At 38.4% G+C, this 14,284-nt stretch overlaps 1 protein-coding gene and 1 long non-coding RNA gene across 2 annotated transcripts in view; both read right to left on the reverse strand.

The window, feature by feature from the left end:
- Positions 1–14,284, reverse strand: part of LOC134672267 (uncharacterized) — a 31,287-nt gene that overhangs the window by 14,357 nt on the left and 2,646 nt on the right. The window contains exons 4-8 of the mRNA XM_063530168.1: positions 3,012–3,256; positions 2,422–2,558; positions 1,726–1,846; positions 1,124–1,219; positions 37–227 (exon numbers count right to left, since the gene is read on the reverse strand). Coding sequence (XP_063386238.1) covers positions 37–227; positions 1,124–1,219; positions 1,726–1,846; positions 2,422–2,558; positions 3,012–3,256 — 790 coding nt within the window. The remainder of the gene's footprint in view (positions 1–36; positions 228–1,123; positions 1,220–1,725; positions 1,847–2,421; positions 2,559–3,011; positions 3,257–14,284) is intronic.
- LOC134673439 (uncharacterized) lies at positions 8,818–10,551 on the reverse strand. Its single transcript, XR_010099478.1, has 2 exons — positions 10,436–10,551; positions 8,818–8,879 (listed from the first exon to the last, which is right to left on the reverse strand). It is a non-coding gene; the product is annotated as an uncharacterized LOC134673439 (long non-coding RNA).

Consider the following 14,284-nt stretch of genomic DNA (forward strand, 5'->3'; position numbering starts at 1 on the left):
ACAAAATGGCAGTAGATGACGATCAATGAAACAAACCTTAGTCTTGTGGGGAACAGTGTAACAGCGATGGCGGTGTAAAAGCCCATGGTGACGGCACCCAGAGAGAATATTACGAATAGAACACCCGTGCCCACGGCGTTGGGCACCAAGTTGATGAGCACGCCGGACAAGCCGCACATGGAGGCGACCGCCATGGCGGTGTTGCGGCGGCCTGCTTTGTTCACTATCTGTGGATTATGGATTTGTTACATACACAGACCTCAGCTACTAAATTTTAGTATGTAATTGTAGTATGGAATAAAATTTAGTAGCTGAGGTCTGTGTATGATATGCTTTAGTAACCCAAGCGTCATTCTATGGAACTTGCTATGTAAACAAACCGCCATATTGAAATTGTCTCTGAATGATGAATTTACTAGAGACTTTTGTTTACACAGTTAGCAAATTCCATAGAATGACACTTTAAACGGAGGCAATTTAGTATGTATACAAGTGTTGCCGATTATTTCAGATGCGCCTACAATTACGACTGTAGGTACTCATTTAAATTTGATCGGCTCGGCTCTTATGTTATAAAATGGTGATCATTAGTATCTATATAATACAGCTCAGTTGTACTGCTCCTATGTGTGGTGACTACGAGTAATAACTAGGATCAGTTATTTAAAATGACACTACTAACACTATTTAATTGTAAGGCCATCACCATCTGAGCGTTTTTTTAAATAATTAAATATTGTGATAACCCGATCCTTGAACGGCACAGTCGCCCACATTTGTGACAAATAAAAGTGCATTGAGGAGCCGCATCGAGGCGACCCTCATCGACTGTGCCGTTCAAGGATCGGGTTATATAGCCACGAGCGACGCTGTCGCTAGATAATAAGTAAGTCATAGATGCTGCTTAAATCATCTGTAACGACGCACAAGGCCTAATGATGATGAAATATTGTGATAATTAATAAGTAAACGCTAGACGTCGTGAAAGCGGACATGGAAGAGAACAATCTTACACCTGAGGATGCCGAAGACCGGGCAAAGTCGAGAAGATTGAGCAGGAAAGCGGACCCTGGCGCTAGGCCGGGAAAACGCTAGATTGAAGAAGATTAATAAGTAAACAGACCAGGCTGAGTATGGTGTTGAAGACAGACTGCATCGAGCACATGGCGAGGAGCAGCAACATAGCGGTGCTGTTGATGGAACAGGGCGCAGCATCAGGCTGAAATAAAGATACATTGTGGATTAATTTTATGGAATTAAAGACAAATGATAAGCAAGGTGGGAAAGAACATTTGATCAGAATATGGAGGAAACATTTCTTTTTGAATGACAAGATAAGCGGGGTAGGTATCTCTAAGTAGAGGAGAAAACATTGGTACCAATTTGAGTCTGAAGGTATAGTGCGACGTAAAATAGTAGAAATTTAATAAAATGTAACTTTAAAAAGTCCATACTAAATTGTAGCCATGTTTAAGCATTTTTCGTCAAAAATGTGACAGATACGTAGGAAGTGGCACCCTTAGTAATTTTCTACAGTTTCTTGTCGAACTATAAGAAATCATTTCTCAATTATTATTATTTATATTTATTATTTAGTTCAATGTTTACAATTTTAAGAGATCAACAAACACTTGGACAGGCTTATGCGTAGTGTGAGTGTCAGTATAAACTGTAAATGTTCTTATGTTTTTTGGAAATAAACTATTTGTATTTACATGTACTTACATCAACTTCAACTTCGGTGGCAATGATCTGGCAGAGCGTGAGGTCCGAACCCTCGCCTGTCTCCAGCAGCTTCATCAGCTGATTGGCGATGCTTGGCGCCCACACCGCGAAGGCTACTATACTGGTTAACAAATAATGTTGGTTAATTTGTATATGTTGTATAATAATAATGTTGGCTGCATCTAATACCTTTAAACGAGCAATTCTTGTTTATTCATACTTATATATTTTTCGGGGATCTCGGAAACGGCTCTAATGATTTCGATGTAATTTACTATATGGTGGTTTTCGGGGGCGATAAATCAATCTAGCCAGGTGTTATCTCTGGATAACGCTCATTTTTGAGTTTTTTAGGAAGGTATATGTTTTACAAGCAAAGCTTGCATGGTGTCCCAGATCTTTATTTTAGATTGGCATTTATTTTATCGATAAACGATTATTAATTTGGCAAGGGCTGCAGATTTTTCCCATACGCGATTTATGGTTTACCTATTGCACCTTTAATAGTGCTGCACAAAACATGAGCATAAGCAACCTTAAGGCTGCGGTATGGACGCCAAAGGCAATGGGAGCGTGGTTTAAAATTTTAATATCAAGTTCGTCTCTCCGTTACCAACTGGCGTCCAAACCGTGCCTCAAATGATTCGTGACAAAACATGAGCATAAGAGATTCTTATGTGCCGCCACGGAACTTACATTTGGAATAATATGAAGATACTGGCCATGATCAAAGTACTCTTCAAATATGGTTTCTTGAACAGAGGCACTATTTGGTCCTTCACATCTTCAGACTTCTTCTGTGTAGCATCTGTCTCTTGCAACAGCTCTTTTACCTTCAAACAAGTAAATAAACTTAGAAAAGGATCGACTACACAAAACAGTATTCAAGTTATGGTCATCATCAGCGGTTCCATTTCACCAAATACCACTTCGAGAGAAAATGTACCAGTTATTGTAAAAACTATCCAAATAACTACAAATATATCTACTATAACTATAATATTCGAAGAATCAGGTACTTCAATTTCTTCTGGATTTCATCATCCAATCGTGACCGGATGACGACAACTATAAAGAGTAAAAAGTTTACCCTTTCAAACAAAATATATCGATTTAAACACGAAAATCCCATAAAATAAGGTTTTTTTAACGATACCTACTTGGATTTTAAGTCAGTTAAAAATACTTATGGTAAAAGAAAATTGAAATTGAAAAATCCTAGACAACAACTGTCTTGAATAATAATGTATTAATTAGATTTGTTTAATTTTAATAATACGACATACTTGCAATTCTTCCTCTCTCCTGCCATTATTCCACCTATGGATGGTCCTCAAGATCTCCAGTGCCTGGTCCTCATTTCCACTTGCCAAAACGTACTTAGGACTCTCCTGCATGAATATCCAAAAGGCCGCGCAGATCAGACACGGCACTGAGTACACCACCTGCAGTGTACGCCAGGAGTTCCAGTAGATACCAAGCGCCTCCAGGTGGTAAGAAAACGTCAACGGGATGATGGGTATAGACATTACTAAAATATTTGGAAGTTATTTAAGAAATAAACACAACAAGTAACTGTTGTGTTTAAGGATTTACTTAAACACAATAAGGAATACGTTTCAATAGATATGTTCGTGTGTTGATATATGATATATTCGTTTCAAGGAATATGTTGAACTATCGGTATTTATGTTTTTTGTTAGAATGGTCAAAAGAGGTTTGGCGCCAGAGTACTGGCCGCATTTTGTATTCTGTAATTTCATATCAAATCGTATTTGAAAACTCGATTCTATCAAGTGTCATGCTGCGTAACTGTCTGTGTTTTTTTCTCTTTGTTGATGGTTTAATTTTACATAATAAATTAGTACTAATTTATTATTTAATATCTTTTTATTCACAAGGGACTCTGCGTTACAAGTAGTGATAATATTATGTGTAATAATATCATTTTTACCAAAAATATCTTAAAAAGTATATGTAAGGTAAACGTACTCGTCACGGTCCCAATCTTAACTTATCATCTTTAAACTTAAGTCATTGTCAATAGAGTCCTGTGCTATCGATGACACCCTGCTGTCAGGGTCAGCGCATTAGCATGTCGTTGTCAAACACAAGTACGTTTACCTTAGGTACTTGTTTCTTTTCATTTAGAAAGTAATCATGAAAAAAAAAACAAAAGACGTTAAATTTAATTCCACAAATCGTCAGGTGACAAGCAAAAGTCACTAAGTACTATCAAAAAATTAAAGTAACAATGCACTTTATTACTCTTATAATACGCGGTTTATTGTCCAATAATTTCAATGATGTTAGTTAGTGACTTTTGCTTGTTACCCGACGAAATAAAAAAATCTTATCTTAAGGGGTAATTTGAATTGCGTAAGACAATATTCGTTACAATACGTTTGATTAGTTATTTAGCTGCAGGTATTTGTTAATGAGTTACCTGATATGACTCCTTGTGCAAGTAGAAAGACGCTGGAAACCAAAACCATGGCGACATTACGTTTTTGTATTGGTATGCTCTCGCTCAGCAGAGTCATTGACAGCACGTATATCCCTGAGCCCCTGAAAATACAACCAAGATTTTGTAACTTCTCGCAATTTTTCCATGGAAACTGCTTATTCTTTCTTAGTGACCATTGGAGCTGTAAAATCACTCACAATGTGGGCAAAAGAATACAAAACTAGTAGATTAGCTGGTAGATTTTGGGAATTGAGTACTCGAAGAGCAATGAACAAAAGTTATGATTTATGATGCAAGACGCTTTCTACTGTTCTGTTGTACCTATAGGTAGGTCATACATTTTCTAGTATGATACAACAAACAATCTATCTATCTATAGGTACATATAATAAAGCTGAAGACGGTCGAAAGTCAGTACATGGAAGATATTTGAAAAAAAGTTGGCTGGGGATACTTAGAATCGATAACAGAACACGTTCCAACAGTTTTTAGATTTTTTGTATGTAGTAAGAAAATAAGTCACAATATGATGAATACCAGGATCTTTATGATTCCGTCGTTGAACGAAGAACTTACAAAGTGACGGTGCATAGCTGGACGATCATCAGCATGATCCAGTTGACAGATATGCTGGCCAGCGCGTTGGATGCGGCGCCCAGCGCCAGAGAGACCAGCAGCATGCGGCGGCGGCCGCGTGTGTCGCCCAGATAGCCCCATAACAGGGTGCCTATCACTGCCCCTGTCGAAAAATCGCAGTAAGTAAACACCAACAACCCCCCAATCAACAGCGTACCTTCTACGATCATGATTAAAATTCACCAACGCAAGATTTAACCACGAAATCATCTGCTATAGTCTCGAAATTTTACTTGATAAAAGACTTCGCTAGCAGAGAAAGCACACACCATAATCAATGCCTAAAAAAGTTCAACAAGGTATTTATTTATTTTATTTAATATATTTATTTCGGATAACAAGATCCATACATTTTAATAGTTACATTACATATATAAATACCTAATACAATAAATTAAATTAAACTACTTCTTAAAATACTTAACTAAATTTGCCCAACAGCACCTCTATGGTCCATGTGCATAGAGTTCCATTTGCGCACTATTGAACACTGTAAATTGTCTATAACAGTGTTCAGAAGGCTGCTGGGGCTTTCCCTAACACGGCCATACCCACACGGGTATGTATACCTCATTTGTGCCACACGTTCTCCAGAACATCTTCACCATAATCTCATCATAATCTCAGTATCACATACAACATCTCAGTATCACAGAGTTATGACAATCGTACAGACTTTGCGAATCCAGCCACCCATAAACTTCTCTAGGATTGAACCCGAATTATAATAATTAATCTTAAAAAAAAGGAAAACCGACTTCAAGTCTTCATTAGCAGTTTAATTGTAAATACTTAGTTTGTTGATGAAAATACAAATAAGTTTTTGGCAAAAATTTTATTTTTGGTACAAGCTTTTATCGCTGACTGTACTTTTCTTACGACAGACAACTAATGCTTATCGAGACAATTTTATTATAAAAACCCTTAACACAATTAGGTTGCGTTGTTTCATCACAGAGTTCCTATGGCCACCTCCTGTCTCCATCGTCAGATCAGTTCGACAGTACCATATTATTGTATTGTCATCAGAACTACATACAGCTGCCAATTTTCATGACGCTACGATCCTTGGAAGATGGTTAAATTAACTAGTTACCTTAGATTCCATTACATAGTTACATACAATACAGGTCGACCTAATAAAAGCTTGTTAAAATCGCTATATGTATTCCTATAAGATTCGAGGAGTTCCCTGGATTCCTCATGGATCCCATCATCAGAACTGGGATTTGATAAAAACGGGGCCAAACGGGAAACGGACGGTTCATCAAATATCAATGACGGAGTTTTCAGGTAAGTAACATACGTACAAAAAAAATACGGTCGAATTGATAACCCCCTCCTTTTTTTAAGACGGTTAAAAAGTAAAAACGTACCTACGCCGTACTTACCCCACATTTCGTTGAGTAAAATTTGGGTGCCCTTGTAATATGATTAAATCCTTACATGTCAACAGAGGGTAATAAAATAAAAGGAAGATCCCTCAGCTCAGCCTTATGGCACATCTACACGATGGGCCAGCGCCGGCCACTCCAAGGGACGCAGCCATGCGGTTGAATGAGATAGCAATATCACTTGCTCCCTCTAACGCATAAATGCGTCCCTTGGAGTGGCTGGCATTGGCCCATCGTGTAGAGGAGCCATTACCTGCGACAGGCACTCCAACCACCAGCCCCTGCTGCGCGGTGGTCGTTTCCAGCTCACACGCACTCGCTGGGACTATAATGCTGCTTCCGTATAATAGCGTCACGAAGGCTATGGTGGACGCTCCCGCTACCGCTATTATCAGGTAACTGTACAAGCCGTAACCTGGAAAAAAACTCGGTCACAATTAAGATGTACGAGTATTGGAACCTAAAAGCCAAGAGCCACTGGTTTGCTTAAGATAAGAAACGTATCGCGTGCTGTGATTTGTAATGAGTCTTGTGCAGTAAAGATTGTGATTCGAACATCGTATTTCATTGAAGGCCCTCGTCATCCACGATTGAAGGTTCTGATGTGCTGCCGATAGTATTATGATACTTTATTAGGCTCACTCATCAGTCACTCATGAGTCATGCTAGACCGGGCCGTGCCCGGGTCGAGGCATCCGACATGTCATTTTCTATGACGGCTGATCGGTGATCACGGGGTGCTTTCCACGAATGAAGCGCCGGAAGCTCCGGCCCGGCCCGGTCTAGCGTAAGTCATCCTAGGGCGCTTTTGTATAAAATGTAGGTACATTACGAGAGAGTATTGTGATACATACTGGTACAACAACAAAAAATATACCTCGATTTTTAGCCTTAGAAAATATATATATAAAAAAACTGGTCAAGTGCGAGTCGGACTCGCGTTCCAAGGGTTCCGTATATTACACAATTTTTAACAATGTATTTTTATGTGAAACGTGAATAAAATCTCTTTAAAAAATCCGTAGGGGTCGGATTAAAAACTGTAACTAAGTCCGACTCACGCTTGACTGTACATTTCTAATAGGTTTTCCTGTCATCTATAGGTATAGACCTATTTTATGTATTTTTTTTTAATTTTAGACCTAGTAGTTTCGGAGATAAAGGGGGCGGAATGGTCATTTTTTGCCTATTTTCTTAAATAACTTCTTAACTGTTTATTCGAAAATTATAAAAAATATATATTTGAGATCCTTATAATAAGCTCTTTCATTTGATATGTAACATAATATAGTTTGAAAATTTTTATTTTTATTTTTTTTTATTTACCCCCCAAAAGTGGCCCCCATGTTTAAAAAACATTTGTTTACGTTACATGTCCGTATTTGGGTCACAAACTTACATATGTGTAACAAATTTCAACTTGATTGATCCAGTAGTTCCGGAGAAAATCGGCTGTGACAGACGGACAGACAGACAGACAGACAGACGCACGAGTGATCCTATAAGGGTTCCGTTTTTTCCTTTTGAGGTACGGAACCCTAGAAAAACAAAGTATAGTTTTTAAATTGGTCCAGTCCTAGCTAAATAAAAATAAGAATCTCGTTTTGAAGGCCCTTAAAAATAATAAATGTTACCGGGACAAGTCAATTAAAATGATGAAATGATAACTTAACTTACCTGTTTTTCCGAGTGCTTCTTCAAAAGGTACTTTTCCATCTTTTGCTTTGATAGAATACATCTGTCAGACCAGATCCGACAAATATTTAGTAGTAAATACTAAATATTTGTACTAGAACTACTACTACTATTAATTACATCTATTTTTTTAATTCATCGAATGGTTTTTATGTCGAACTATCAATACGGAAGTCCAACGAATGTCATTATCATTATAGTTGCCCACGTTTAAGATATTATAGGCAGATTGTATTTTTTTATATATATAAAGGATTAGGTATGAGATAATGCTATCATTAGATAACAGCACTTATTCTGTAATTCGCATCGATTAGAGATAAATACGAAACAACAACAACATGTGTCATAGGATCAACATTTTGAATTTTATTGTTTTCTCCATTTAGTATGGGGCTTACTAGGATTCAGAGCATAAAACCCTCTGCCCTTCGGGCATCAGGTGTCTATTGGCTTTCGTTGACAATTTTAGCCATACAGGTATTGTGCAATAAGCGCATATTGCACAATGTGATATTACACAATGTTTTTATTATCGCACTTACAAAAAACACAAATATTGTAAACAATTGAATAAACTTCGGGGTAGAAATTGAGCATAATCAACTCTGACTCAGTTAAATACACTTTAACTGTATGTTTTAATAGAAAGAAAAATATTATTTATTTCCATAATTAAAATTACATTAAAAATTCCACTTACAATAATTATTAATCATATCCTACATTTCAAAGCTACTACTAACACTAACTAAACTAAAACTAGATTTTTTTTAACTGTATACTTAGTAATAGATAATTATATATTTATGTTATGTATATATTTCTGGTAAACTTTACAAAATATGATCGATGTTTTTTGGTTATTGTAAATATAGTGGTTCATCCTTGCTCCTTGGGAGGACGCTGGGGGCTCCGCAATAATCGATCGTCGGGGAGAAACGATGCCACGATCGCTGATGCTGTAAGCAAAATAAATAGCTTGTATAACTATATATTCAGTCTCCTTATACAAATAGCAACACTCTTAACTGTCCATCGATGGACCTTATGACTTTGAAATAAGGTTTACTAACTGTCAATTAACAGTGTGGGCGAGCAATAGATACCCAATTCTGAACTTTAAATAAAACGGTAAATTAAATCGGCAGAACATGTTTACCAATTTGGGAATCCTGCACGGATCGCTAGTTTTTCTCTATAATTACAAAGAAGATGGGTAATTTACACCCATAAGGCTAGTGGTGATGCTGAGTGGTTTACCCTCTGGGTTGAAAGGTTAGATATGGCAGTCGCTTTCGTAAAGACTAGTGCCTACGTCAAATCATGGAATTAGTTGTCAAGCGGACCCCAGGCTCTCATGAGCCGTGGTGAAATGCCGGGATAACGCGAGGAAGAAGAAGAAGAAGGCTAGTGGTGATGCTGAAGATAACGCATTTTCCAAATCACCTACACCTATGTTTGATATCACCCAGGTTGATATCAAACATAGGTCCCACTTCAGTAATATTAAGCCCGCCTGCAAGTCTAGTAAAATGTTTGCTGACCCGTTTAGAAACCTGTACCCTCCTTTTTGAGGAAGAAGAAGAAAAGACAGTAGTTAACTCCAAAGACAGATCGTTCGCGGAAGAAAATTCCTCTAAACTACACAATATAGTGCAGTTCTATATTAAGTATATATACAGTGAAACCTGGTTAATTGGCACCTGGATAAATGGAAATCCTCAATAATTGCAACCAAAAGCCCGGTCCCGGTCCCTTGAGACCAAAGGGCCTCTATAATTGAAATTTTGGAACCTCTATAATTGCAATTTAGATTTTAGTGCTTTTCGTAATTTTGCCTCTGTAATTGACCACATCGCAACTAAGACCTCTATAATTGACACTGTGCTAAAAAAATCCGTTATTTTTGCTCTTCTTTTTACCTCTATTATTGAAACGAGTCTTACTTAGTACCTCTGTAATTGAAATAATGTAGTTGTAGACAGCAGAAACAATATTTTAATAGCAATGATCATTTTATTTATATCTCCATCCAGAATTCAATTTATTTATTGGGTATCTATCACAGCCTGCATGTAGTAAATAGGTGAAATAGTTTAGATTAAATCAAAAGCAAAGTATGCTTTTTACATTCTAATAAAACTTTCTTCTACAATTCAAGGGAATTTTTTAAACACAAATGATAAGAAAATAAAGTAGTAATATAGTGTAAAAGTGCAAGTATACTCAGAAGCAATATATAGACCAGAAAACCAGAACGTAAGCGTGTAAATCTACTTTCAATAGTTATTTGCACCTCCATAAAAGAAATTTGTTAGAACGCAACCTCTATTAATGAAAACCTCTAAAATTGACACAACAATTTTATGAACCTCGTTAATTGACACGACCTGCTTAAATGAAAAACCTGGTTAATTGACAAAAAATGGCCGGTCCCTTGAGATTGCAATTATCCTGGTTCCACTGTATATAGTTTAGCTGGATGAAAGTGTTTGAAAGCTAAACTAGAACTCACAAGCGAAGATGGCACCGTAAATAGAATCCCAGTTCGCAATTGGTCCCCAGGAGGTAGTTAGCGATCTGGATGCCAGCAAAACTGGTGATGCGGCCGGCAGTCATCGTGAGGGCTACTGCCATCGCCCTGTGGTTACAAAAATAACTGGTTTATATTAACTCACATTTATAGACGGGTAAAACGCGAATTTTATTCAATTACCTTGATTTACCGACGTTTCGACACAGGTTTCACTGGTCGTGGTCGCGCCTGACTGATGTCCCAGCAAAATGTCAAAACAGAGATTTGCACAAAATTTTGATTTAATTTGGATTGAATAAAATTCGCGTTAGACCCGTCTATAAATGTGAGTTAATATGTGTTCAAAACGCGAAACTTAAAATATTATATAACTGGTTTAGTAATGGAACCGTGCTGCTCGAGGGATGCCCACGACTGACGAAGTGAGTCTGAGCGATGAAATTCACCAGGATTACCCATTGCAGTCATTGCAGATCGACCAATAACTTTTTTGTCATACTCGCCTTAAATGAGTGGGAAAGATTGTGACAGCGATGGCGGTGTACAGCCCCTGGGCTATTATGCCCATGAGGAACAATGCGAAGAGGAATGACGTCCCAATCGTATTGGACACTAGGTTGACCAGAATACCACCAAGACCTGCCACAGCGGCAAGGACCATCCCGGTGTTTCTGCGGCCGGCGCGATTCACTACCACCTGTAACACAATGAAGTTATCTTCTTCTTAGTCGGCGTCTTCATTGCTGAAGGTGTCTAGTTTGAAGAGTTTCCTGAGAATGAAGTAATCCGTACCCAAAGGGACGGGACCCTATTACTAAGACTTCGCTGTCCGTCCGTCCGTCCGTCCGTCCGTCTGTCACCAGGCTGTATCTCACGAACCGTGATAGCTAGACTGTTGAAATTTTCACAGATGATGTATTTCTGTTGCCGCTATAACAACAAATACAAAAAACAGAATAAAATAAAGATTTAAATGGGGCTCCCATACAACAAACGTGATTTTTGACCAAAAGTTAAGCAACGTCGGGAGTGGTCAGTACTTGGATGGGTGACCGTTTTCTTTCTGCATTTTTTCCTTTTTTTTTGCTTTATGGTACGGAACCCTTCGTGCGCGAGTCCGACTCGCACTTGCCCGGTTTTTTTTGAAATGAAAGATTAAGAATTTACTTCAGGATGTAGACCGGGCCGGGCCGAGGCGTACGTGTCATTTTCTATGACAGCTAATCGGTGATCACGTACGTACGTACGTACGTTCCATAGAAAACGAAGCGACGGAAGCTCTGGCACGGCCCCGGCCCGGTCTAGCGTGAGTCATTCTTTATATCATTATTTAGTGTAGTTATACATTATAATATTTCTATTTAAAAAGACGACGACGAATGACGGGCGTCAGAGAGGTGTGGAAGGGAAAGACATGCTGCGCCGGTCCCAAGTGAATGGGACAAAGGCAAGAGAATGATGATGAAAAAGAAAATCATGGAGGAGACCTATTATTGGAAATAATTGTATTTCGAAATAGCAAACAAATCGTAAAACGTTGATCTAAGATCCGTAAATGTTGTTCCGGTCAAAATGTAGCAGTAAATAATTAGCGATAATTCATAGTACCACCGTACAGAAAGGAATTAGGGTTGTCAAAAATCAAGTGATTATCTTATTAGTGGTCGTGCACGCGAAAGGAAGTCAAGTGGTGCCAACCCTAATAATTGCTCGGGGCAATGCTGAGCCGAGCGGAGCCAAGTTTGACCGAAGTCAGGAGTTTCGCACCCTTGCTTTAGTTTAAGTTTGGTAGGAAGGCAAGTAATGACAGCCTATACTTACAGGTAGATATCGGAATTAAAATGTAATTTGACCAACTTACAATAGTTAGGAACAGGTTTAAGATAGACTGCACAGCGCCAACTAGAAGCACAATCAGGAGTGACGTGACGTTCAGCGCACATGGCGTGACATTAGGCTGCAAACACAATAAAAATTCATTCAATCTATGTCCAGTCAGCCATCAGATATATTATCGGAGCGGCCAAGCTGTTCCCAATATCTGAACACGCACTCTTACGCCTTGACAATAGAGGCGTGTTCAGATATTTGTGAGCGCCTTGACCGCTCCGGTATATCTGATGGTGACTGTAAAATCATGAAGGACATCTTTGTGAGGAGATCCCAGCGATCACAGCTGATTACTACAATAAGTTGATTATTGAAATTTTGAATCATTTTCCTAGCGATGTTCGGCATTTTGCCGCGCCTTCCCTAACATTGTCCAAGGTCCGCTTGGCAACTAATCCCAAAAATAGGTGTAAGCACTAGTTTTTAGGAATTACTACCATTTGACCTTCCAACACCGAAACTAGGCCTTACTGGAAAGTGACTGATATGAAATGATATTTCGTACATAATACCACAGAATAAATAATAGTACTAATGCAGAAGACTCACTCCCTAACAAAACGCGTCTGATACGATCAGCACAGATATGGCCGCTAGGTGGCGACAGCGCCACGCGCGGCTTATGGCAAATTGGGGCCGAACGGATGTACTTTTAGCTACCTGTAGCAAAGCGACGAAATCGCGGAGTGAGCCACGCCTGATAATACATAATTTTATATGTATAGTAAGGTTAAAAACTCATCAAAAAATTTCTTGTAGTAAAATACAAAATTGAAAAAGTGATGGTCTCACATCACCAGGCACGTTGATATCAGCCCGCAAGATGCCGCAGAGCGTCAGATCCTCCACTTCTCCGGCTTCGTACATCCATATGACCCGGTTGGCTATCGAGGGCAACCAGGCGAGGAAGGAACCAGACCTAAATTACAAATATTTTGTAAAAAAATCATTTTTGATATTGATTTTATCGCTGACTGTAGTTTTCTTTCAACAGGCAATTGATACAATACATGTCACAGAGACAGAGACAATTCTGACAAACCCAAAACAATTAGGATGCGTTGTTTTATCACAGAGCTCCTATGGCCTTCGATGCTACCATAGTGCATAGTCACGTTACTTAATTTATGTAGTACGTGATCCCAACTTACATACATACAAATATTGCAAGTTAAATAAAAGCTTGTAATAAATACTGCGATAGTAGAAACTAACTGCAAAAAGCTTTGTAGTGTCAGAGTTTAGAAGTACTACCATATATTTACTATTCCAAAACATATGGAGGATTAATCATCATTATCTTTAGCATTGACAGTAGGAAATAATACATACAATCGCTCGGTGAAGTTAGAGATAAGATAGGATAGGCACTGCTTTTTGCCCTTTGTATTGTCCTGGCGGGGGCACGGCTGTGCCCTCAGATGTCAAACGGGATCGAACCTTGTCAAATCATATTTATTTATTTATATTTTGGAGATCCAATAGCTATCTACATATACAGAGTAAATATCCCAAATTAATAAGAGATGGAAAGCCAGTTACAGGATCATACTTGTAGCTACAGATTATTACATTATTATTATAAAGATGGCATTTAATTGGTAGGAGTCTTACAGTTGGAACATGAAGAGAAGCGCTAGGATTATGGTGTGCTTAAGCAAAGGCGCTCTGAACAGCGGCACTATCTGGTCCTTAGCAGACAGTTTTGACGTCAGGACTGATGATTCAGGAAGTAGACCTGGAACCTGGAAAAACAAGCGTTAAATTGAAAACACGACTGCTTTCATTAGAGACACCAAATTATTTAAATATTTGCGAAAGCCTTCTTATTACTAGCTCATGCTCCCACCAGCTTTAGTCTTTTTTGAGTCACCAGCTACCAGATCTACAGAATATTTAAAAGTAAATTCAGCTCAAAAAACCTCTTCTGAGATGCTT

Source organism: Cydia fagiglandana, chromosome 2 (assembly GCF_963556715.1).
Source record: "Cydia fagiglandana chromosome 2, ilCydFagi1.1, whole genome shotgun sequence".
Classification (NCBI taxonomy): domain Eukaryota; kingdom Metazoa; phylum Arthropoda; class Insecta; order Lepidoptera; family Tortricidae; genus Cydia; species Cydia fagiglandana.